General features: G+C 53.1%; 2 protein-coding genes across 2 annotated transcripts in view; both read right to left on the bottom strand.

Moving 5' to 3' along the window:
* LOC131212921 (uncharacterized) overlaps positions 1-10,939 on the bottom strand; it is an 11,674-nt gene extending 735 nt beyond the window's left edge. The window contains exons 1-9 of the mRNA XM_058207007.1: positions 10,343-10,939; positions 4,819-4,971; positions 4,526-4,747; positions 4,314-4,453; positions 4,042-4,247; positions 3,083-3,744; positions 1,054-1,802; positions 319-985; positions 1-246 (exon numbers count right to left, since the gene is read on the bottom strand). The exon at positions 1-246 is cut by the window's left edge and continues 19 nt beyond it. Coding sequence (XP_058062990.1) covers positions 145-246; positions 319-985; positions 1,054-1,802; positions 3,083-3,744; positions 4,042-4,247; positions 4,314-4,453; positions 4,526-4,747; positions 4,819-4,971 — 2,901 coding nt within the window. The 5' untranslated portion in view covers positions 10,343-10,939 and the 3' untranslated portion in view covers positions 1-144. The remainder of the gene's footprint in view (positions 247-318; positions 986-1,053; positions 1,803-3,082; positions 3,745-4,041; positions 4,248-4,313; positions 4,454-4,525; positions 4,748-4,818; positions 4,972-10,342) is intronic.
* A 1,128-nt stretch (positions 10,940-12,067) lies between these two features.
* LOC131207306 (nose resistant to fluoxetine protein 6) lies at positions 12,068-23,665 on the bottom strand. The gene is made up of 10 exons (XM_058199918.1): positions 23,407-23,665; positions 15,051-15,310; positions 14,806-14,981; positions 14,442-14,731; positions 14,063-14,197; positions 13,735-13,993; positions 13,492-13,657; positions 13,111-13,416; positions 12,709-13,026; positions 12,068-12,642 (listed from the first exon to the last, which is right to left on the bottom strand). Exons 1-10 carry the CDS (start codon positions 23,663-23,665, stop codon positions 12,517-12,519), a joined length of 2,295 nt encoding a protein of 764 aa, XP_058055901.1. The 3' UTR covers positions 12,068-12,516.
* Between the last annotated feature and the right edge of the window lie 334 nt (positions 23,666-23,999).

Genomic DNA, 23,999 nt, shown 5'->3' with positions numbered 1-23,999 from the left:
GTAGTCTTGCTGGCCCCTTCCATCCAGCAATCCGAATCCCGCGTAGCAGTGGTTAGTAGTAGCAGTAGTAGCAGCATGGTTGGCGAGAAGTGGGCAGCAGCTTGGCTTGGCACATGAGATTTGTTCCCCCCGCAGCGCCGCCGACTACCAGTTGTCGCGCCGTTCGCGGCTGACCGTGGTGCGGCTCTGCTTGATGTAGGTCGTTCTCGTGTCCTCCATCGTGGCCGATCCGTAAACCGAGTTGTTCTGTGTGTGGAGAGCCAAGCCAAAAGTAAATGATCTGCCCGCCCGCCCGAAGCCCTCCCCACATCGTCTTACCGGTTCGGAGTCCTGCCGGAGGTCCAGATCTTCGGGGATGATCCACCGCTCGGTGAACTCGCTGGCCGATCGCGCCAAGCTCGGGTGGCTGAGCGAGCGCTGCAAGGACCGCTGATCGTACCGTTCCTCCTCGTCGTCGTCGTCATCGTCGAAGTAGCCCTTGCCGTGGGCCACAATGTACGAGCTACCCTCCTCGGACGGCTCGCCGCTTCCGCCACGGCCCGATGATCCTCCGTTCGGGCCGCTGCCGGCCATCCGGCCAAAGTCCACGATTACCTCCGACATCGAGCGGAGATCGATGTTGTTCGAGTTGTAGGACGAACGCGACGTGCGCCGGGATCGGGACCCACTGGCCAGTGAGCTGGCCGGGTGGCCGTAGCCGTGCGTGGTCGCCGCTACCAGCTGCGGTTCCTGGGTGATCGTGCGCACCGACGAGTCCCCGTCGCTGTCGTACTCGTACAACGTCGGTAGGGAGCTGCGGCGCGAACGGGTGTCCCAAGTTTCGCGCTTCTTGCTGCGCTTCGACTGCCGCAGCTCGACATCCTCCGGCGGGGCCAGGATGCGAATGATCACGTCCCAGGAGCGCGGCTCGAACAGGTTCTCGTACCGGGCATCCGACCGGATGCGCTCGAAATCCTCCCGAACCGTCGCCTCCGACAGCATGGTGCTGGAAAGAGACCCCACAGTTTAGTCTGGACTCCCTGGGGAACTCAGGTCGGAACACGGGAAGCTTACCGTAGAGTCGACTCGGTGGTGATGATCTCCTTCCACTTGATCTTGTCGTCGTAGCTCAGCTGGCGCTGGAGCGGGTAGCGGTGCAGGTCGGTGTGCAGGGCCGCAGTCGAAACCGACGTGTCCGGCATGTCCACATCCTGAAGCACCCGGATCAGCACGTCCCAGTTCGAAACGGAGCGATCCTCGGGCGGCAGGTCCACCGGCTTCATGTTGCCCACCAGTTCCGGGCTACGCAGCTCATCCGCGGCGTACGCACTGGGCAGATAGGTGGAAGACGGCACCGGCATGCTCGAGGGCTCCAGGCTGCGCACCGAGGGCGCGCCGGAAGCGCTCGACACGTCCGAGAAGTCCTCCCACTGGCGCTGCGCCTGGTCCTGGTAGTTGCGGATCGTGACGTCCCAGGTCGGGTCGACGGGCGGCGGCACCGGGCGCGGCTTGTACTCCGTCACCAGCCGCTTGTGCCGCTCGATGTCCTCGATCGTCGTCCGCTCGGTGACGGTCGTGAGGAACAGGTCATCTACAACGTGAGACTTGAGTTCAGGCTTTTTGTACACACTGATCGGCGGCTCCGGCAACAGCTGCTGCGTGGCGACGCGCCCCAAAGTGTCGTGGCCCTTGGTGATGCTAGTAACGTTGGCGCCGGTCAACTGGTAAAGGTGCGACGCGTCGACGAGCTCGGTCAGCGAGTGTGCGTCGTGGCGCGGCCCATCCGGGACCTCCGACCAGCGGCGGTTTGTCACGGTCGTTACCTGACGCACGGGTGCACAGACGGCAGGGGGGAGAGAGAAAAAGAGAGAGAGAGAGAGGGGCCCACGGGGGTCCCCGGGGTGTGTCGCCAACGGGCCGAGATTAGTGATGCGGTGCAAAATGAACGAAAATGATTCGAAAGAAAGGACAGGACAGGGTGTGGAAGGAAAGGCAAGAACTTAGGAGAGCGGGAGAGGTCCTTTACGGGCCACAAGGTTAACAATTTACATTCTTTTATAAACTGGAATGGCCTAGAAACATGATCGGCAGCCTGATTCATAGTTCAGCAGCCTTCAGAAAGATCCACTAACTTCTTTTTACTTAACCCTATATGACTTCCATTTGGATTCAGGCGAAGAATTGAACCAATGGACCAATCGAATACAGAAAGCAAAAAGTGACTTGTAAAGCCAATCAAATAAAATAAATATTTGTTTAAAGTGGACGAAAAATTCCACTCTAGGGATAATACCAAGTTTTGGGTCCTGATGATCCAAGGCAAAAGGCATCCAAGTCCAACTTTTTAAAGCTTGTGAGCTTAGGCAGAACTCAGAGTTTGGCATCAAGTAGCCTAGTTCTTCAAGTCCGACAAAATTGCAATCGAATTGTGGGCTCGTAATACCATGGCAACCTGTGTACCAGTTAAACGTTGCGATATCCCAACATCAGTTGGCCATCGAGCTCCATTCGAGAACACCTAAGTTTTCTTACCTAAACAAATTAGTGACATTGATAGACGTTTGTAATGCATTTACTATGGAAAAAGAACAAAAAAGTTATACCCAGTGGCCTATGCAGAAATTGAAGAAAGAGAAGATCCTTTGAATGACTGTGGTAAGTTTGCTTAGAGGGTTCATTATGCCTCCTTCGGACAGATTGGAATGTCTCATTAGCTTCCTCTATTGCTTCGCTTGGAGCTACTCTTCACTGTTTCGCATTCTTATTACTTCATCTTCAACTCAAAAATAACAGCATAAACATAGGCAAGCCAGCCAAAAGAAATGGTTGCTGTGATGCCCCCTCGTGAACTCAACTCGTGGGTTTTAACGCCAAGTTCCACAAATCGACTGGCTGATTGAGGTTATGTTGAGGCTAAGAATTCTCGGTCGAAAACCGGTGCGTCCTGACTCTTGCCTCTGGGGTACTCTGCGGACGATGACCCCAGCAACTTGAGGGTTCGTGATGACTCAAAATGAGGTCCTCGGGATCGGAATGGGCCCGGCGGGCCGGGTCCCGGGGGCAGTTTTTTTTTTTGGGGGGGGGGGGCGGCAAAGATATTAACCATCGTGTTATGGTGCGCCGACGACGACAGTGGTGCGGGCGGCGGCGGCGGTGGCGGTGGGCTGGGTGTGTAGTCGAGGTGGCGAAGGTGGGCGGGTGCCGTGTGCAGTTCGGGAATGTAAGTAAACTGGGACTGGCGCGGCAGCGGCTCGCGGCCGTCGACGGCCGCCGCCGACTCGACGGTCAGCACGCTGTCGCGGTCCTCCTGCGTCTCCAGGATCGTGGACAGGTTGTGGGCGTGGGCGCTGACGAGGGTGCTGCTGTTGCTCTCGGTGTCGGACGCCGACGAGCCGGTCAGGGAGGAGTGCAGGGGCGAGACGGGCGGCGGCGAGCGCTTGACGCGCACCTGGATGTCGAACTTGGGCGACGGCGGCATGGGCGCGGCGGCGACAGCGCCCGCGACGGTGGCCAGGTGCAGCTCGTGCAGGTGCTCCGAGGCCGAGGCCAGGCTGAGCCCGTCTTGCACGTAGGCCCCGTTCTCGTAGGCGCTGCTGCTGCCGCGCGAGCTCACCGGCAGCGAGCCCGTCTCCAGGCCCTCCTCGTTCTCGGACTGCGACTCCGACGGGTAGTCGGACGGGATGAGGGCGCCCTCGCTGCCCGACGAGCTCTGGATCTGCTGCATCGACACGACCGGCCGGGCCACCTTGAATCCGGACACGCTTCCTGATGGATGGACGGAGTAGTAGTAGTAGTAGTAGTACTAGTAGTAGTAGTAGGTTGGTGGTTACGCGATCGCGGGGTGCGGTGCGGTACGCCACGCAAGAGAGACGGGAAGTCAAGGAGTTAGTTTCGGGGTGCGTTTAGTTGTTGAGGTTCGTGGTGCGATCGCCGTGAGCATTGCAAAAGGATAGCACACACGCACACACAAGCCAGGAGCTACATAGAGGGTGGCACTGGACGTGAGGACATCCCCAGAAAACCGCGGGGACCTTCTCCAGCGGATGGTTCCGGCCGCCGTACCTATGCTGCCACTCTCGAGGGCGGTGATCTCCGAGCCGCTGCCTACGTGGACCACTCGGCGGACGACGGGGATCGGGCGGCGACGCAGGCAGTAGTACGACACGCCGAGTCCCAGCAGGAGCAACGTCAGGAACATGATGGCGCAAATGATGAACAGGATCTGGATGCCCTTCAGGGGTGGTTCCAGGACGGCCGCTTCGTTGATGCTACAAAGAAAGGCAGTTTAAGGAGGTGGGCCACGCGAAGACTTCCTCCCTAGGCGGGATCCTTACATAGGGGCTGGCAGGCCGGCGGGGATGGGTGCGACGGGCGGCGGATAGCGGCAGACGATCGTGATGATCTCGTCACCGTCCATCTCCAGGCCCGGGTGGAACCGGACCACGATGTTGTTGGTGAACACACGCTGGGGTCCCTGAGAGTGGGGGGAAGTGGGGAGCAATCGTTAAGGCGCTGCCGATGCGGCCCGTGGCCCGCCCGCTCTTACCTGCTTCGTTCCGCAGCCCTTCAGCGGGAGGTCGATCCGGTAGCTCAGGTCACCCTTGCCGGTCGTCTGACAGGCACTGTTCCGATCGTAGTCGGCGTACGCGATCCCGTAGAACGGGTCGTTGAACTTGAGCTCCACTTGCATGAAGCCGGCGGCACAGTTCAGGGCAGCCTTCGTGCGGTTCAGGAAGATGATCGGGCTCAGATCGTCCAGCTTCGTAACCTGCGAGTGCGAGTGCGTGCCATTCACGTAAGTGGGCTCCACAACAACCCGGTCGTGGCCACCGTCCTTACCTTGCCGTCGAGGGTCGCCTCCTCCGGAAGTCCTTCACCCTGGTACTCGATGCTGTTCGCTTGCGAGGCGTAGTTCGATTGGGTGCGCACCTCGCCCGGCCACACCACGACCAGCGCGCACGCGAACAGTATCCAGCTGCTCATGGCGCTCATCTGCAACGGACGGATCATCGAATTCAGTTCCGAAACACTAAACTGCCCCGTGAGTTAGGTGGGCGATTGAAAATAGGAGTATGCCACGGCAAAGGTCCTCCATGGCATGCTTCACTTTTGACCCCAACCGAGTGGGGCTGTCCTCCAAATGGAAGCCAATTCACGGTACAACAGAAGAACGCTTCCAGTCACTGTAAGTTACTCGACGAGTTAGTTTAAGTTACTTTCTTCACTAAGCAGGGCCCGTAACATTCGTTTTCAGGCATGGATTTCTCAATCGTACCCAGCTTAGCGATCGGTGGAAATCTATTAGAACTTCACTGCACAACTGTAAAAACTCTTTCTGTGGGACATGGATTTTAACGTTAAAGGGATCTCCTTAACGTTATAAAACTATACCGTTTAGGGACTACCTTCAAATAAGATCTTGTTCCAAACCCAGGACTCGATTAAGCAATAGCAACAACATTTCATAATCTCTTCGTAAACGAAAGAATCGGATTGTCTTCATAGTTACACTCCGCATCAACACAATCCACCTGGAGCTCTTAAAGCCAGCTGGAAATGGTCGCACCGTAGCTTCTTTTCGTTCAGTTTGAGCCGATGATGCTCTGACAAAACCTATGTTGAATGTCTGCAGTGGTATAAGTACCTGCCAAAAAGTCCGACACTAAAGAAATGATCAAGTAGATGTGAGTAGTAGTCTACTACTTTGCTACTAAGTTTGCTTCAAACGCATTAATTGTTGTCGATAGCGTAGTCCACCAATAATTTCATTAGGTTTTGAAAGCTCACACTACACCACACCTTTCATATCCCACCAAATGCACAGGATAACCGTTGCAAAGTGAATATTTCGCTTTGGTTACGATGGACCTGGTTAACCAAGCTGTGTCCAGCCCTTTTTGGGTTTAGGGTTTTCGTAATTAATCTACTTTTCATCACCTGTGACTGGAAGTTCTTTTTGTGTTGGACATGTATCCTGATCGAGCAATGCTGCCAGTTCTTCATCATCAACCTTTTTTGGCTGTGCAGGTCGCTTTGGCTTTGGTTTGGTGTTGCAAACTAAAATCACCACTATTAAACTGTGAAAATCACATCTGATACGTTCTCTCAACAAGAGCATAGAAGAGCCATAAACATATTAAAATACGATGACTTTCGGTGACTTCACTTTTCCTCATATTGAAGAAACAAAGAAGTATTCCCCGCAAAACACTCGACAAACAACAGGAACCAATCTCGACATTTTCAGAGATTCAAAAAGGTGTTCTCTTGATAGTTAAAATCTTTATTAACATTACGTACTTCGTCATCTACATCTATGTAGTGTGAGCTTTCAAAACCTAATGGAATTGTTGGTGGACTACGCTATCGACAACAATTAATGCGTTTGAAGCAAACTTTAGCCATAAAATGACCGGAATGTGCTAAAAGACATAATAGCCTGATGTTTCAACATGACAACGCTAGACCCCACATCGCAAAACCGGTTAAAAACCAATCTCGAAAATGTCGGATGGAAACTGTTACCGCACTAGCCGTAAATACTAGATTTTGCTCCTTCGGACTGCTACTTATTCCGTTCCAAGAGTAACGATTTGGCAGCACAGCAAGTCACTTCTTATGAAAAAAGGACCGCTGATAGGATCGCTTCTAAAGATCCTGATCCTAATGAATGAGACAACATTGACTTGAGACACGTGCGCATAAAACTGGGCGATTAGAGGAGACACTTTATAGGAACAACGTTGATCGTACTCTAATAGTCGCCCAAATCTATGAAAACTGATACGAAAATGAGCTATGAAAATTTTTGGGCATTCTTGGAAGTGGTTCTTCAGCAGTTTTCATGGAGCACGGAAACGACTATAGAAAATGGTCAGGAAAATGGAAAATGGAACATTTTAAGCACACCGTTCAGATCTAGATCATTTTTAAAACAGTGCATAGATAATTCAGCCATTCTTGTACCTATGGTGTGTTGAGAAGTTGGACCATGTTTAGAGCACGTTATACTATTTCTGTTAGTTAGCAGAGTGGTTGCTCCGAAAGTTAGTGAACCCAGCCTGATGGAACTGATTAGTTGCCCCATTGTTTCGCGCATGGATTATCATTTGTCCAAACATTTGTTCAGCAACCCGTTTGTTCTCTCTGACGAAACAAAAACAGCAATACCCGCCGACTGGCGCGATCGTAACGCGATCGCGATCAAATCAACCGTTAATTCGGCCCAAACCAAACAATGCGCGCCTGTTTGGCTTTCGACTAAAACATTCCTTTTTTCGGCACATTATTTCGAGTGCCTCCAGTGTTTGCCCGGTCTTTGAAGCCCCGAGTGGTGGCCACGTTTGAGCGAGCAGCCCGATCAAGGGGGTGAACGAGCGCTACTAGATTAGTGCACCCAGTGGCTGCCCAGCGGTTTGGAACAGTTTTTAATTAAGTGAAAAAAGTGAAACAATCACCCGGCCCGTGGTTGGCCGACACTTCCCGTCCAATCCTTTTTCGGTGTGCGCGGGCACTAAAATCGATTGTGAGCGGCCGTTTCTTTCTTTTTTCTTTTACTTTATTATTCTCCTTCTGTTCGATTGATGGCTTTTTGCACACAAACACACACACATGGCGAACGCCTTCGAGCGGTAAGAAAACCCACGACGGCGACGGCGACGACGGCACACAGAAAACATACAAAATCCCGCACCAAAATGGACATGACATTTTTGCGCAACCTTAAAACCGGTTGCGCACATACACGCACGCACGCCGACTGGCCATGAGAAGGCGGCTTAGCGCCCAGGCGGTGGTGCACCTCCCCCACCCCTCGGGTGACCAAAGCCGTATTGGCAAACACGCCGTACGCACGCCGTGCTGGGTTTAAAAGGCGAAATTCGCGACGCGCCGCGGCTTTAAGACGAGTTCTGCATCTCTCGGGGACATAGGGAGGCCCCACTATGCAAAACAAGGAGCTACGGAGCCGTGGCAAACGTGGCAACTTTGCAGCTGCATCGCCACGCAGCAAAGATCGGGTTCGGTTCGGTTCGGGTGCTGGCGTGCAGTTTCTTCAATTTCGATCCGCGACTCCGCGTGGCCGCACGAAATGGAACAGGGTCAGCAGCAGCAGCAGCCATCATGCCCATCATCACCGTGCGCTGAGGGTGCGCTTCTAACACAATCGCCTCGGCCGCGGCCTCCATTCCCACACGAACAATGCCCAATCACCAACACCAACTCCCGTCGGTCCAACGGTGGGGCCCTTTTGGGGGTGCGACGCTCCCTCGGCCCGCAAGATGATTTAAGTGCACCCCCGGGGTAAGAAATTCCACGCTGGGCAATGGCGGCCGCATCCGGTCGCCGTTCGGACGCGTCTAACAGAATTCCAATGAAATTGTCACCCTGCGATGCGTCACCGACAGTCCGACACCGAATGGTGGTGGTGGTGGGCCGTGAATCACCTAGAACACCCCACCCCCCCGGGGGGACACAAGGTACGTGATTAAGCAAATCTCGCGCCGCGCCGACGAATGCATGCATAATCTCTCGGGCTCTTTCTCCCCCGAGGCGGCCCAAAAAACGACTCGCATGAGTTCGGTGTGTTTTTCCAAATTTAAATTCGCGATGATGTCAGCCCGCCCGGGAGTAAACAGTTTCACCGCCACCACCACCGGCCCCGTCAGCCGCGGATGAACGTGGCTAAGAAACTGTTCCGTTCCCGTCCGTCGGCCGTCGAAGAAAGTGGGACGAAGTCTTTCGTACAGTTTTCAAGCGACGAACCCCCGTTACACGCGGCGCGAGTGCGCGATCGCGACCCGCGGGAAAGAACCCCCGCGCGGCATGTGGCGTGGGCTGGATTTAGATACACTTTAGAATTGGGGACGACGTACTTGGGAAGTCGGCTGGATTTCGGGACTGAAGTGCTGAGGCCGATCTTCGAGAAAGCTCAACAAAGGGCCACCGACATTGTTCTTCATTAAGAGAGATAGAGAAAGAGAGAGAGTGGCTTCAGTGGCCAGCGAAATTAAATCCCCGCTCCAGGTTGGTTACATTTTTGCGCTGCGCTATCATCAATCAAACGCGCACCTCTCTATCGGCCATTCTGTGACTCGCGCGGCGAACCATAATGCATTTCGCGGTCCGACCCGAGCAAAACCGGTTTCCCTGCGCTTGCGTTCTTCAGGGACGCCCGGGGCAGCGGCCATAAAATGTCCGCCACACGGCCCGGGTTGCGGGTGTAAAGCAGCTCCAGAACGGGTTCTGTAGGAGTGCTGCCGCTAAGTGCCTGCACCCCCCCCCCCCCCCCCCCGGGACCCAAGTGTGTATGCAAAAATCGTACCGTCCCCACACAGGACGGTCAACCTACGCTCGGGTCGACCCGAAAGAGCTCCAAATCGGAATCGGCTTGTAGCGAAACGGGTGATATAATTACCAGCGCCAGCCACGCTGACGTCTGACGATTCTCGCGGGACACAAGTGATCATTCCGAACCCATCAATCATTTGTCAGCCACAGTTCCCCAATCCATTTTCGCAACCCCCACGGAGGACCGTCATCATCCGGGACGGGATACCTGTTCCTGGCATCGCCAAGCCGCCCGAGTCGTGTTCTGGGGCCACTCAGCTAAATCTTAATCCCACCGACCCGTCGATGCCCTTCCGAGGCTCTGTCTCTCTCGCACTCGACCACCCTGAGGTGGTGGCCCTGAGTGGGGCCTCGCTCGCTTCGGTTGGCATTGGGAATCGGATGGGATCTGCAAAAAAAGCACCACCTCACGATCCACCCACGGCTGGTGACGACGCCGTCGACGACGATCGCCCACACGTCGGGGTCGCAATCAGATGAGGAAACTGGTCCGCCAGTCGACTCGACACCAACACAGACAACCGTGACGGGGCAGCCGAACAGAAAAAGGTCCCCAAGGTTGTTGGCATCACCGCTGGCTGCTCTGCGTGTGCGTCTGTGTGGGTTGTGATGCGTTAATACCTTACACCAGTGACGATGCGGGGGGGGGCTTTTACAATTGACTGCACCGAGCGACAGTCGACAGTTGACAATAAGTTGAATTACTTTATGAGCTTCACGCACCGATCCGGAAGGGAGAGGCGTAAGTCAACCCGTACCGACCGACGACGTACATCATCTTACTTTACGGGGCTGTGCTGTAATGGTGTAATAATTTAGCCAAGGGTTTGGCCATTGGGAGGAAAACAATACTCAGTGCAATACTCGGTGCGCCATCTTGGATAGACAGTTTACGTAAGAGCGCTTGAAGCACCGGAGATGGGCGCAAACACGTTGAAGAGACGTTGTTCGTTGGGGAAAATCTAATCTTCAAATCCGGCGGTCGGATGGGCCCCAAGATGGCGCGCAGACTCACCTTGACGACGCTGGCAGTGTCGGAGCGCTGGTCAAAAACAGATGTTCACACAGATCGGGTCCCAATTCCCATCCAATAAAGCGGCCACCCGATTGGAATGTCCGCCTCTTCACCCAGCGGATCCGACGGAGTTTACGCGCTGCAGAGTTATTATTTCACTTTTACATTCACTTTTTCACTGCGTGTGACGCACACATACACGCGGGTGCGCGCGCGCAAACACTCTCCCCCCACCCTTCCCGCCGCACTTGGTGGCACTTTCGCGATCCTCACGATCGGGCACTAAATTGAAGCGGAGGCGAGACGAGCGAACAGACACACAGTGCACGGCCACAGTGATAAGCCCTGTGTATGTGTGAGTGCGCCTCAATTACTATTCACTTTTCACTTGTTTCACTTTTCGAGCACACATAGAGGGTGGTGATTTTTCACCACACACCAACCTGCGCCACATGATCGGCTCGGGCCCTCGGGAAAAGCCACCTACGGTTGGGTGGAAAACAGAACTGACAGCTGTCACGGTTGCTGGTGGAGTGGGGGGTCTCTGATTCGGGCCAACGGTGCGCGCGCCACGGTTCGAGCTCGCCAGCCAATGCTGATGCTGCGGGAGTTGTTGATGGGGCCAGCTCCAACTGCTCACTGGCTGGCTGGGTGTCGAACGGTACCGACCGTAGCGAGGCGCCTAGCCAACAAGAACTCACCAACCAATGCGGGTTAACACTCACACTGGCACGCAACCGATCGGTTGTGTTGGAGCCCACAAGATCAGTGACCGCCGCCGCCAGCAGACACTGCGTGGGACGCCCAATCTGAGTTCCTGTGTTGTTGGGGCTTGGCTCTGTATTGGTGCCATGGGATCGGTATTTCCGCGGGTGTTTTGTGGGGCTCGCTTCATTTTGACGTTTGTATTGCATAACAATAGACTTGGGCGGGTGAGTAAGCGACGAAAGCCAGATGAAAATAGCAAGTCAAATCATTCAATGAGTTCACGTTTCTTACGTTTCTTGTACTTCAATTCTATTGGAAATTACACTTATTATTGAAGTAACTCGAAACAAAAAGCATAACTGACAGCATGTCTTGTTGCTTTCCCACAGCATCGTACATCTGACAGCATGGAAACGCAAGAACGCTTTATTCACCAAGCAGGCAGCGAAAGGCTTTCTTGGAGCTTTCGAAAGGAGCTTTCATGTTTAAAGTGTCCCAAGAACGTGAGTATTCAATTTCAAAACGAAATATACTTCAATTTTAACCCTCCACATTCAAGTGCCTATTTACTTACCCCTTTCAAATGGATTTCATTTGATTGGTCAGCCAGTCAATTTTACGCTTTTCTGGTTGATATAGAGCCAAACTTTGCAGATCATTGTTTTCAAGTATAATTTTTGTATGAAGTAGGAATGCCTTAGTAGGAAATCTCCTGTTCATATTAGGTATTTCAAACGATCCATCCCCTTAAGAAGGTATGAGATCTTGGGCTAACAACGGCTTTACGAAGGTCGGACTCGATGATTTGTCATTATTTATCGATAAATTGATTTTTGGTTACGCCTGAAGAGAAAAACCTTTTGCTCTTCGCCGGTGTTTATCTTCCTCGTAATCCGAATCGTAATCCGAACGCGTAATCGTAGTCACAGATCACCGAACAAGTGTCATCATAGGAATGGCCAACACCACGAAACGCTCAGCCGTTTTTTATAGTTAAATACTTTCTTCACACCCAAATTATATTTACATTATACACATCGCATCGTTCGCATCAGTCTAAAGTACTGTAGAAAAACATACTGAGCACAGTTCACGTACACGCTATTCTAAGCCCCGCTTCGTCCTTCCGACGGGAGCGGGCCCTCCCCTAGCGGAACACGGAACGAGTAGCCAGCCCTTTCTGGTAAATTTTAGATATTCGTACTATAATCGTTTCCCACACGGCGGCCCACCGCGGCCAACGTGGCTCCCGGCCACGGAAAGCCCGTGTGGAAGGCTGCCCCTGTGGGCTTCACAGACAACAAGCGGACACACTCGGAGCAAACGGAAACACAGGAAAAGCATGCGGTCGAAACTGCATCGCGGGCCTCGCCGGGCACGCCAAAGCTAGTGCTGTCCACTTCTTCGCCACTTCACTCTCTCTCTCTCTATCTCTCACTATCTGTGCTGGGGTCCGAGCCGGTGGTTCAGATGCGTTTCTTGCGGTTCGGCGACAGAATCTTGAGCATCGTCACGACCGGAGCCTCGAACGCGAGGGAAATGATAAATGCAAGCACGTAGGACGACACGACCTGCCCGAGGTACACGGTGGTCTGGAAAGGGAGAGATGGAATGTTGAGTAACGTGGTCGGACGGAGAACACCCTCCAGCACACTGACCAGCGCATTCGGAGTCATGTGGATCGGCGTATCGGACTCCAGGGCGAATATCCGGTTGATGATCGGGTGCACCAGGTAGGCGCAGTAGGTGACCCGCGAGAACGGGTACAGGATCGGGGCGGACAGTAGATTGTTCACCCAGCCGCCGTATCCGGACGAGCAGGCCACTATGACCCACCCGCAGCCGATGGCCCAGCCCGTGTGGCTCAGCGAACTGTAGGCTGCGGCGGCCGTCTGCGTGAGCGTCGTGTTGTACAACCCGAACAGCAGGTACAGCATCATCATCGTGGAGGTGACCCACCCGGAAATGACGGTGAGCTACAAGACACAAGGGAAGAACCGGGAATTAGATCACCGGACCCCGGATTTCAGTTGCCGCTAGCTCCTCCACCGGCAACTCACGAGCGACATCTTGATTTTGCAGTTCGTTTTGAACAGAATCCAACCGACGGCCATCCCGACGAGGTACGGCCCAAGCCGGGTCCACGGCTTGTCGTAGATCTTATCGAACAGCGCGAACGGATCGTCCGCATCGGGCATGTGGTTGTTGGAGAACGCGATGTACGCGGTCGTGGCCCAAGCCGACACCATAAACACCGACATCATGGTGGCAGCGAACTTGAAGTGCCGGACGGCGATGATCAGGATCAGGGCGCCGATGATGTAGAACTGCGTGTCGTCTGCCAGATACCAACTCCAGAGCATGCACTGCGGTACAGGGAATGTGAGAGTATTAGGAAAATTGGTGGCCACCCGTGGTCCAGCAGTTCGACGACGCCTTACCATCTGCTCCACCGGGAACAGTGTGTTGATGTAGAGGATGTTACGCCACCAGTACTTCGGGCAGTTGATGTGGTCCTGTGTCGGTGGCTCGAACACGGAGTTCTGCTCCAGATAGCGCATCACGACCTCCACCATGCCGAGCACGTACAGATACGGAGCGGTTAGCCTGTAGCGACGATGAGAACTTTTAGTTGATGGCTGTCCTGTCTGATGTCTGTGATGGGGTGCCCTTCGGTGCCCTACCTAACGAACCGATAACCGACCAGCCCGAAGAAGTGGAAGGTGCCCGCCGTGAACTCGTTCACGCCCTTGGTCAGCTTCTCCAGCTTCCCCTTGGCATTGGTCCGGAAGTAGATGAACGACACCAGGAAACCGCTGATGAAGAAGAACGTGTCTACGCTGTACGCACCGTTCAGCACGATCTGGAACAGGAACTCCTTCTCGACCACCTTGCGGAGCTCCATGTTGTCCGAGTACTTGAACACCACGATCATCGTGTGACCTGAGGACGAGAGTGAGGATTTAGTCAGCGAAGCGATTGGCAGCCGGAAGATCACCGGGGATCACTTACCCAAAATAACCCAAGCCATCGAGATCGCCCGCAGCCCGTGGATCGACGGAATGGTGTCGTTGCCGACGTTCTTATCGCAGATCGCCTTAAAGTTGGTCACCACCGAGAACGACAGGAGCAGCTCCGACAGCATACCTACGGGGTTTGGACGAGAAAAGCAATAAGTCACAGGCCGGAACGATAAGCCACTTCAGGGACCACAGGGGGTTCTACTCCCATTTCAACCGTCTACTGTCGCTGTGTATCGTTTACTGTCACCCGCCCGGAGTGTCTGTTGTTGTTGTTGTTGTTGTGGCTGTTGTTAGTCACTGACACAAGACCGAAAGGATAGGCCCGCACGAGCGTTCGCAACGGGTCCGTGGGCGAGGGCGTAACTTACTCAACTTGCTGTCCTCCGTGGTAGTGGTCAGCTCCGCGGCAAGATTCTCGTCCGAGTTGTTATTATTAACGCCCGTTGGTACCCGGATTACGGTGCAGTTACCTTTGCCGTTCTCTTCCGTCTCGCGCTGCGTCAGATCGTACGTGGTGCAGCCCAGCCCCGGCGACATTTCGGCCGTCAGCTCCTTGCAGTAGCTCTTGATGCGCATCTGCGCCTTGTAGCGCCGGCGCAGCACCAGATCGTAGCCGGTGCCACTGATCAGCAGGATCGTCACGATCGTGGAGATGATACTGAAAACCGAAAGGTAAACGTTAGTCCTGGCGTACGACAGTCCTGCTTCCGACGACAGTGCGGGCTACTGTACAATAGTATCCGGAAGGTGAGATCGTCCCAGAGGGAAAAGTTGTTCAACGTCGGCGATCGTACACCGACCAGCTCTTGTGCCACGTGCCGGCGGCTAATGTCCAGCTTTAGCAGCGTTTCCACGTCACCGATACTGCACGCACTCGGGAGACACAAACCGACGACCACGGTCCGAATCTAAGGCGATGGAAAAGTGCTACGCGTTAGTGCCCAATACCCATGATCCTGGCTGATCCCACCACTCACCGCGTTGAATGACTCGGTCCCGTTGATCAGTATCTTGGCCATGTAGAAGCCCGGCATGAACGGAGGGTTTTCGTGCTCGCTCTCGGTCGTGCCGAGAAAGTTCCCGTTGATGTACGTGATGTCCGTGTTGCGGCCCTTCTTCTTCGGCACGTCGGCGCCACTCTCGTTCTGGTGGATGTAGGAGCACTGGTCCATCGAGCCGGTCCAGTAGTTGTTGCCCCAGAAGAACCCTTTCGTGTACTTGCCCGACGAGTCGTCCACTGTGAACGAAGAGATAATTAGAATTGGAGTTAATGGTCTTTCTGGAAAATTATGCCATACGCTAAACCGAACGATCTCCACGATCTCCGATCAGTCTATGATCGTTGTCGATTTAAAATATAACATTCCCTTTAAAATCCGTTGCATCTTCGAAGAGCTAACGAATTGCATAACCACTAGGCGCAAAAACCGAGCTCAACGGGTTGGGGGTGCTGCATACATTATTTTAAATACGTATTTACGATAAAGGATAAAGCACTTAACGGCGCAAGACCTTAGCGCCGGTGAGGCCAAGGAGAAGGCGTACCCCTGGTGCTTACTAATATTCATAAGAATGTCGCACGCAAATCGCCAATCAATCATCCCTTCCCGTGCGCCCGCTCGCAAGTAATATTTAAACTCTGACCTCTGAACCGCCGCCCTGTACAAGGCGAAAGTGACTCAGCCGCCAGTGGACGACGGCGTGTACCCGACAGGTGTGAAAGTTCTATCGCAACCCGGACAGCCCTCACGCGGAACAAGGTTCCATCTAATTGTTGCCCAAGTTACCTTCGGCTCCGCGCGGAACAACATGGTGTACGTGAGGCAATTTGCAAGTTTCTGAAGGATTCCCCAAAGACGCCGTCTCCAAAGGGCAACAACTTTCGTAGTCTCCGCGCCGTGCATCCGAAGGCCGGGCGTGCGTAGCCAGGGAGTTATCTTGCAAAAGCAGACCAAACAGGCGACGAAAGCCTTTCCAAAAATGCATGGACCGATCGTGGGCAGACGAGCGTCTCACATTTACGTAAGCGTGAGTCAGTCCGCCTCGGCTTACCCAATCGGCTCACTTTCTTAACTTTCATCCTCGCAACCGTTTGTGGCGAATCCGCGTTCCTCGGTGGGCCGCTAAGGTCACAGCCGAACTTCCGTAAAATCGAAACACTTTCCGGCGGGCTCTCCCGTTCCAATCGGTGTCCCTGAATAAAGGAATGGCCGGAGCCGGAACGCCTCGCGGCGAACGACTTTTCATACATCCCTTTCACTTTCTGGCCCGTTTGCATTCCCCTGGAGCAGAAACTGGACCCTCCCCCCGGTTCGCAGGAGAGAATTCCAATTCTCGATCGCATCCGCGGCTGCGACTAGACCCGGTTGTTAACTGTTTAGCAAGAATGAATCGGCCGGTTGGCCAACCGTTCCCCGTCCCCGGGCTAATCCTGTTTTTCTACACCCTACACCCTGACCTAGGTACCTGGGGGCCATTTTTCGAGCCGTGTTTTTCCCGCAAATCCGATTGCGTGTCGGATCGGTGTGTTTTTCCACCATTTCACTGTCCATTTTCTAATGTAACGCGCGCGGAGGCTGCCGCTAATCTGCTGCCCGGCGCCACCCGACACTCGCTGGCCACCACCCCCGTACCGGGGTTTATGTTGCGCAGCGAAATGCAAAGTAGCTCCGTTCGGACGCGCAGTGTTACGCGATCGCCCCGCTACGCTGCTACTGACCCATTTCCAGCGGCCGTTTCATATTGATGAAGCGGTTTTTTCGTGGACCCCTCAGTTGTCGCTGCCCGAGACGATGTCGCTTGCTTTTTTTGTGTGTGCATTAATGGCTTCAAATATGGCGAAAACGGTGCGGCATCAGATCGTTGCTTCATATATTGGCAAAAAGGGGGCCCCATTTCTATCGAAGGCTCGTAGGTAATAGGAAACCCGAGAATAAGATCTCGCCCAGGCTGCCTCACCATGTAGCTTATGTAACTTGGGTGCTGTGCTTGGCAAACAGAAAAGGTCCAAAGTCTAGCGTCAGAAGTGCACCAGCAGGACCCTGTGCCTTTCGAAAGGTCCCACCGCACGACTCGTTACTCGTATTCTTTCCCGTACGCAACAACCGGACACAGGGGGGAAGGTAACTCTTTTAGCGATTCGACCCTCGGCCGGCCATCTCAGCCACCCGTCAAGGACACGCGCTCGCGGAGTTGCCTGAGCTTTCTGGAACTTCTGGGCACTGCGTTTGTCCCCACTCGGGGGCGTAGGATCTGTGTGAAGGGCACCAGCCGATGTTTTCTCTCTCTCGCTCTCTCTTGGTGGCGATGGAGCCATTTAGTCAAATGATGCAAGATTTGGGACCTCCTCTCCCGTTGGGTGGGCGCCGTGGAAGGGCAACCACATTTCGGTTGACATTGAAAAGGCCAAGAAAGGGAAAGCGCGGCCGATGCTGACCGAATTTCGTTTCGCCTCTCCGGAGGAAGTCCGTTTTCGGACCTCTCGTCGGGTGGAATCCGTCGAACTGCCAACGGGCGAAAGAGAGAGAGAGAGAGAGCGAGTGAGATTCAAAGTCAAACGCTGACACGCGCCGATCCACGGATCGATGCGCAATCATTAACATTCAGCGCTGGGCCGATGATGATGGGCCAGCCACCACCAGCGAGCCGTTTGAAGCGACAGCATATCTTTCCGATTCCGATTTTTTTTTCCCCCGCCCGATACCTCCGGCGGACGATGATTTACGAAATACGCGCGCGACATGTCCTGCGGTTCGGGGGCACCGAGGGACCCGCAAGGCGGGTTTAGCGTGTTGAGAAAGCGGGTCAGCGGGCGAGTCACGCAGCCATGTCGAAAAATTCATGGCCACCGGCGACCGGGCAGCAGAAAAGAAATTAAATTAAATGGCTCGCCCCGTCCCGAACCTGGGGGCGCGTGTTGGGACACGTGTTTTTTTTTTGGGGTGCCAGCGGCGGACAGGGTCCACTCCGCGCAGTGCGAAAACCCTCGAAGCCCGACAGAATCGCCCCTCGCGGTCTGTCGCAAATCGAGCGCCCTTTAGCCGGAGGGTGGCCCAACACCTTCTCAACAATGACTAATTCTCAGCCATAAACACGAGTGGGTTGCGCGAGTGCCGAGAAAGAGGGTAGACGGAGGCAGAGCGGAGAGCCGAAGCTTCTCCGATGCGCGGTCCGAGGTCGCTCGATTGATAATGAAGATACGCAGCCCAGCCGCCCGCCGCTTGAAACAATGACCCAAATTCGCTCCCTCCGCCAAGAGTCGGACGGACTCTTGGAACTCGTTCAACCCTTATATCATCGCGCAGCCCTCTCGCGGTGGGGCATCTCCATCCGAGAGTGAGCTGGGGTATCATTAGCCCCCCCGAAGACAATGCTCCGGGGAACGACTCTGACGTCTGGTTTGGAGATATTGCTAAATGACCATACCGAGTACTAGGGTGTTCAATAAGTTCGGAGCCTCGAGAATAGAGGGCGCTGCTACAGGCCCATTGTTTTTGTTATATTGCTACACTCTTCATAAGAACGTATGTAAAGTTTCATTTCAATCGATCACTTAATTTTTCTTTACAACCGACGCGCTTCTTTACTTTAGTATCGACGCGTCACAGTATTTTTTACGACGGAAAAAATCAAGTATCTTGCAGTGATTGTTTTTTTTTTTTTTTGGAAGATTTAAAAGCAAAGGAAAATTATGAAACCCCTAAGAACCCTTCAATTAGGGGTGTTAAAAGCGGGGTTTCTGAGTTTAAACGTGGTCGTACTAGCCTTCAAGACGATCCACGTCAAAAAACAGACACAACTCCTGAAATCGTAGAGAAAATACAGGATCTCGTATTGGAAAATCGTCGAATCACTGGAAGAGATTTAGTACGAGGCCTGACCATCTTATTGAGCAGCAACCAATATTTTGGGTGTTGCATTAGCTAAGAATGGAGCAATCCACCCGGTCACAAGAGCAAATCCATGAATTAATGTTCCAAACGCTGGAGATTCACCAGATTTGACCCCACCTAGCGACTTCCATCTGTTTTCAGTCCTTCCAACTTTCTTACTTCAGAGATGGAATTTATAAATTAGAGTTTCCTTGGAGCAACTGTATCGATGTTGGGGTAAGGCCATACTGAATAATAAAGTGTATTTCACCACATAAAAATGTGTTTTTCTTATCGAGCCACCGAACTTATTGAACAGCCTAGTGCTGCGTGGTTCTTGCCCCTTAGCATACGTTTCGGAGCCCTCCGGCGGCATCAGTTGACCTTATTTTCTCCATCGCCACTACGACACTGGCCACTGCGATGCGAGCGCGCTTTTTTGGCACGAAGGTGCTACTTGCCGATGGCCAGGCTGCAGACCAGGATGACAAACACAGACCACGGGCCCATTACATCATCCCGTCAACTCGACGAAAGTCAGCCAGCAAAGACGGCGGAAAGGGGGGACCCCAAAAACAGGTTTCCCAGGTGTGAGGAGCGTCGGCCTGGAGCCTGGACCGGACTCCTCCCTTTAACCCGGGTGCATCGCTAATGCAATGCGCGTTAGACGAATTTCTCGGCGGCCGAATTGGGTCGGTCAGTGGCACAAGGTGCGCAGCGGCTGTGTCATTCGAACGCCCTCCTGGCGGGGACTTCCTCGCCAACACGGCGAGCCAACGCAACCAACGGGCGGAGATGGCAACACGGCCGCGCAAGGGTTGCGGCGCGCACTCTCCTTCGCTGGGGTGTACTTTCGTTTTCACTTTTTCGTATTTGGTTGTGACGTAATGGCGAGCGCGGGAAGAGGGGGTTTGTTTGGAAGCCGACGCGGGGGGCCGGTGCGCCAAGTCATGCGGAGCGGACCGCATAACAGGTCGGCTGAAGAAATCCGCCAGCTCCCCACCCGGGGCGCGTGGAGAGAAGGAGGATATGATGTTACGCGTTGCGATTGAGTCAGCGTGTAAAATTATGAATCGTTTGCGGAATCGAGCGAGTGAGCGAGAGTGAGAGGGAGAGAGCGGTGGGTTTTGTGGGGCTAGGAATTGGGCTCACTTAGGAGATGTTACGGACACTCGTAAGGCCGGAGCCGGTCCACCATTAAGCGGGGCTTCCTCTCGGGGAGCAGGAAGCAAAAGTGTGGTCGAACCAGTTGACCAGTTTGGAGGTCGGATGCTGACCGTCGCAACGGGGAAAGCAACGGTGGGCCCTGTCAACCCAGTCGGACGAACGGATCAAGTTCAGGAAGGTGTGGCAAGGCGTTCCGATCGATATTCTTACTGTTGCTTGATCGAACAGTATCACTTTCCATTACGTCATCAGCTTGGAGGGCCGCAATCTCCGTACGCAATCTCCACGTTGCCGTAGCCAATTAACACTTTTCGGTGATGGAAACTTCAAATTCCAAAGCATTGTTTATGCGCCAACATGCGCCGCACTCGGTTACGTCACCCCGATCGATGGCGGATAAAAGTGTCGTAGGTTTCCATAGCTCACACAGCGCAGAATTGCTCCGCACCGTCTCCTATTTGCTGAGCTTATCCCAAAAAAATCAAATGTGGTGCAGCTCCAGGATTGGTCGTAATCGTCGTGACACAGCAGAAACCAGCCCAATTTCACAACAATGCCGCCTCTAATGGGTCGGCATTGTTTGCGCCGATATTTGTCCCGCACACAAAAATGGTGGATCGATTAGTGGCGGCTTCAAGTACGCTACCAAAAGGTCCAAAAGATCAGACAACCAGGAAAAGATGCTGCCCCGGAACCACCCGATGCGATACGAATTTAAAATTGGCCGTTGGCCACGCCAGGTGGTGGTGTAATGGAACGGAGGATCCACAGCGTGCAGTCACCGAATTCTATCACAACATCGGAGTCAAGGTCGCCCGCCGCAACAACAGCAACAATTGACCAATGCGTGTTTGTGCCAATGGAGGAAGCAATAGGCAGGTGCACGGGTGGGCGAGCGGGCAAGTTACATACGGGCCCGTCGAGACGTCACGAAAGTTACAGTTCCAGTCGCTCGTGGCCCGGTTGCACTTAACACAAATTAACACGAAGCCCGTTCGTGAGGAGAAAGGCGAGGACCTAGGCCGCCACCTAGGCGTTGGTCGGCCCGTCAGGCTCCCTGCAAACCCGGTCGCCCGGTTGCAGTGTTTTATGTTTACTTTGGCTCACTTGACCGTAATGACAATTGTCATAATCACTCAGGCAAACGAGCGATCGGTCGATGGTCGATCGCGACAGATCGAAAGACAACTATTTGGCCCAACGATCTCCTTTTTATGGTCCGACCGAGAAGATAGTCGAAGAGTCTAGTTCCGATTATGTAGATATTGGACTATGGGTCAAGTTATTCGAAATTTGGTAGGTCCGTGGTCGCAGACTGTTATACGCAGACGTACGATGAAAACGAGAGTCGAAAATCTATCAAGAAAAGCTTCTGCTAAAAGCGCATTAGTAGAAAACAGAATCGAAAATATGTTGGACTACAAATATCTGATGGTCAGATGCTGCTACTATTTAATAACACGCTTCAACACTAGATATACCACCGTTTTTGATAGGGACGAATCTGTCTATAGATAATTACAACAATAACAAAATCAGTGAGAGGATGGAATCGGATTGAGCAAACTTTCCAGAACCATGGTATCCAGCTTTTCTCCTCTCATACAAAGGTCGCCATTCCTTTTTTATGATAAACAATTTTAGTCAAATGTCCACCACGGCTAGCTTAACAGCTGGCCCATTAGATTGACCTATTTTTGAGTACATTTTCGATTGTCTCTGGCTCTATCTCGGCAATAGCAATTCGAATTTGGATTTGGCGGTGGTCAATGGTTGCTGGTTACTTCGAGTAACTATTATAATTATTAACATAACTTTTACGTAACTATTAACATAACCACCGACGTGAAAATGAGCTTCAATGGAATGAGATTTTCAAATATCGCACAGCTTAAGTTAAAGACCTACCACTTTGGAAATAAGTTTTTCGTATTTTTCAATTTTCTGCCATCAAAATGGTATTTTAAGCATAAATGTCTTGAATGAACCTTTCAAATAAAAGCATCGAAAAATATTAGGCCGTTTGCTTTTTACAACCAAATAAAATATCGACGACGACGACAACTATATCGACTGTTGACAACCTTTAATAGGCTAGCCAGTGCAGCTATTTAATCAGCAAATGTAGCTGCTGTCAAGGTAAATCTATATTTAAATTCAACAGAAAAATCATTGACATGTTTAAACTAGCTGCTGTTAAATCAAGTATCTCAATAATGTCACGGGCAAACATATCATTATTGCTAAGCAAGAAAAGAAAAGTGTTTAGCCCTAAAACCTCTACCAAATATCAAAAGCAGTCTGTAAACAAAAAATATTCAACAACTACTTCATGTTTTTAATATCCAATCGAATGTAATAGGCTCCGTTTTCCTTCTTAAACTGTGAATCGTCTAATTAATGGTTTCGTTACTGGTTACTGCCTTTCAAACTTAAGAAAATTAATAAGGGTGGTCCGCTGTGTGGAGTGATCTCTCTCATTTCGCTGTGTCAAACTAATGTCTTTCCAAAGCCGGGGGGAGCCTTAGTTATTGGACTCTTCGCAAGAAACCTCATACTAAATAAAGCATGAGTCGAGTCCAATCGGTCCCCGAAAAGAAAACCGATCTACTTGACGCGTAGCGGGGACGTAGCCCAAAGCGGCCCGCAAAGCAAAGCATAAAACTTCATCAGAAACAGCCGCGCCTCGGGCCTCAAACCCGGGAACGAAAAGAAAAGCAAAGCCAGCGTCGGCAGGGCGCACATAAAAGAAAACCGTCAAAGCCCCCCGCTCCGGGCCGACGGAGGCGCCTCCGATTCCGATTGGAAATGTAGTACGTTCACGAGAAATTATGTAAGCTTTCGCCATCGCGAGCGGGAAACCCCCTTTCATTGCACCACCCCACTGGCCGCCGCGGTTCGCATGGCTGGTCTTTATGTTGATGCATTTCGTTCGCCCGCCACTTGCATCGGGTGGCCCCGAAGTGGCACGCGACGAACGCGGCGAAACGGAGCAGAATGCAAGATATCACCGAAGATTCACCACCTTCCCGCCCCATTTACATGGCGGACGATTTGTTTCAACCGAGGGGGGCGGATGTGCGGAAAAGGGCAAATTAGCCGCGGGTGGCTCGCGGACGGGCAAAACAACGATGGCATAACACCCGGCCCGAACGGGAAACCGGGGAGTGTGATCCGATGCGCACCGGTGCATATGGGCGGGGCCCTCTTTCCGGATTGGGCCACCCTACTAATTGGGTCCTTCCTGTGGCCCAAGCATTACCGGCTACACTTGGCCAACTGGCGTGCAACTCACTCTTTAGCGCCCACAGCCGTTCGTCCTGCAGGCCACGCAGGTACTGCGTCATCTGGTCACCGCAGCGCGCGCTCAGCTGAGGCCTCAGCGCGCTCCAACCGTTGGCGATGCGTTTGATGTCGAACACGGTCAGCTTCTCCTCGAGCAGAATCAGTCGGTCGAACGAGAAATCCTGGCTCGTGTCCTGGGCCACCGCCGCCGCGATCACCATCACCAGCAGCGCCACCGCACCTACACAGACCCTGCCCGGGCCCGTCATTTCCACTTGGCACCGTTCCGAAGCTCCGAAACAACTCTTTGGCGTCCCGCGCACCGGCAGGACCTTCTCAGGACGAAAGATCACACTTTTCTACACACTCACACGCACACGCGTTTCGTATTACGCCAGCCACACGCTACACTCTGTTGCGGGGCGGATTGAAAGAAAAAGAAGAGATTATGAAGCGGACTCCAGACGGAGCCAAAAAATTACACAACACTCAAGGAGAGGCAACCAAATACTTGGTGGGTGGGTGGCACTTGGTTCACACAGTCACATCACAGCCGCGTGTTTCACTTCAACTTTGTGGCCCACGGGACGGCTCTCCGCCGAT

The sequence above is a fragment of the Anopheles bellator genome, chromosome 2 (genome assembly GCF_943735745.2).
Source record: "Anopheles bellator chromosome 2, idAnoBellAS_SP24_06.2, whole genome shotgun sequence".
NCBI classification, from domain to species: Eukaryota; Metazoa; Arthropoda; class Insecta; order Diptera; family Culicidae; genus Anopheles; species Anopheles bellator.
This window is presented reverse-complemented; position numbering and strand designations above follow the sequence as displayed.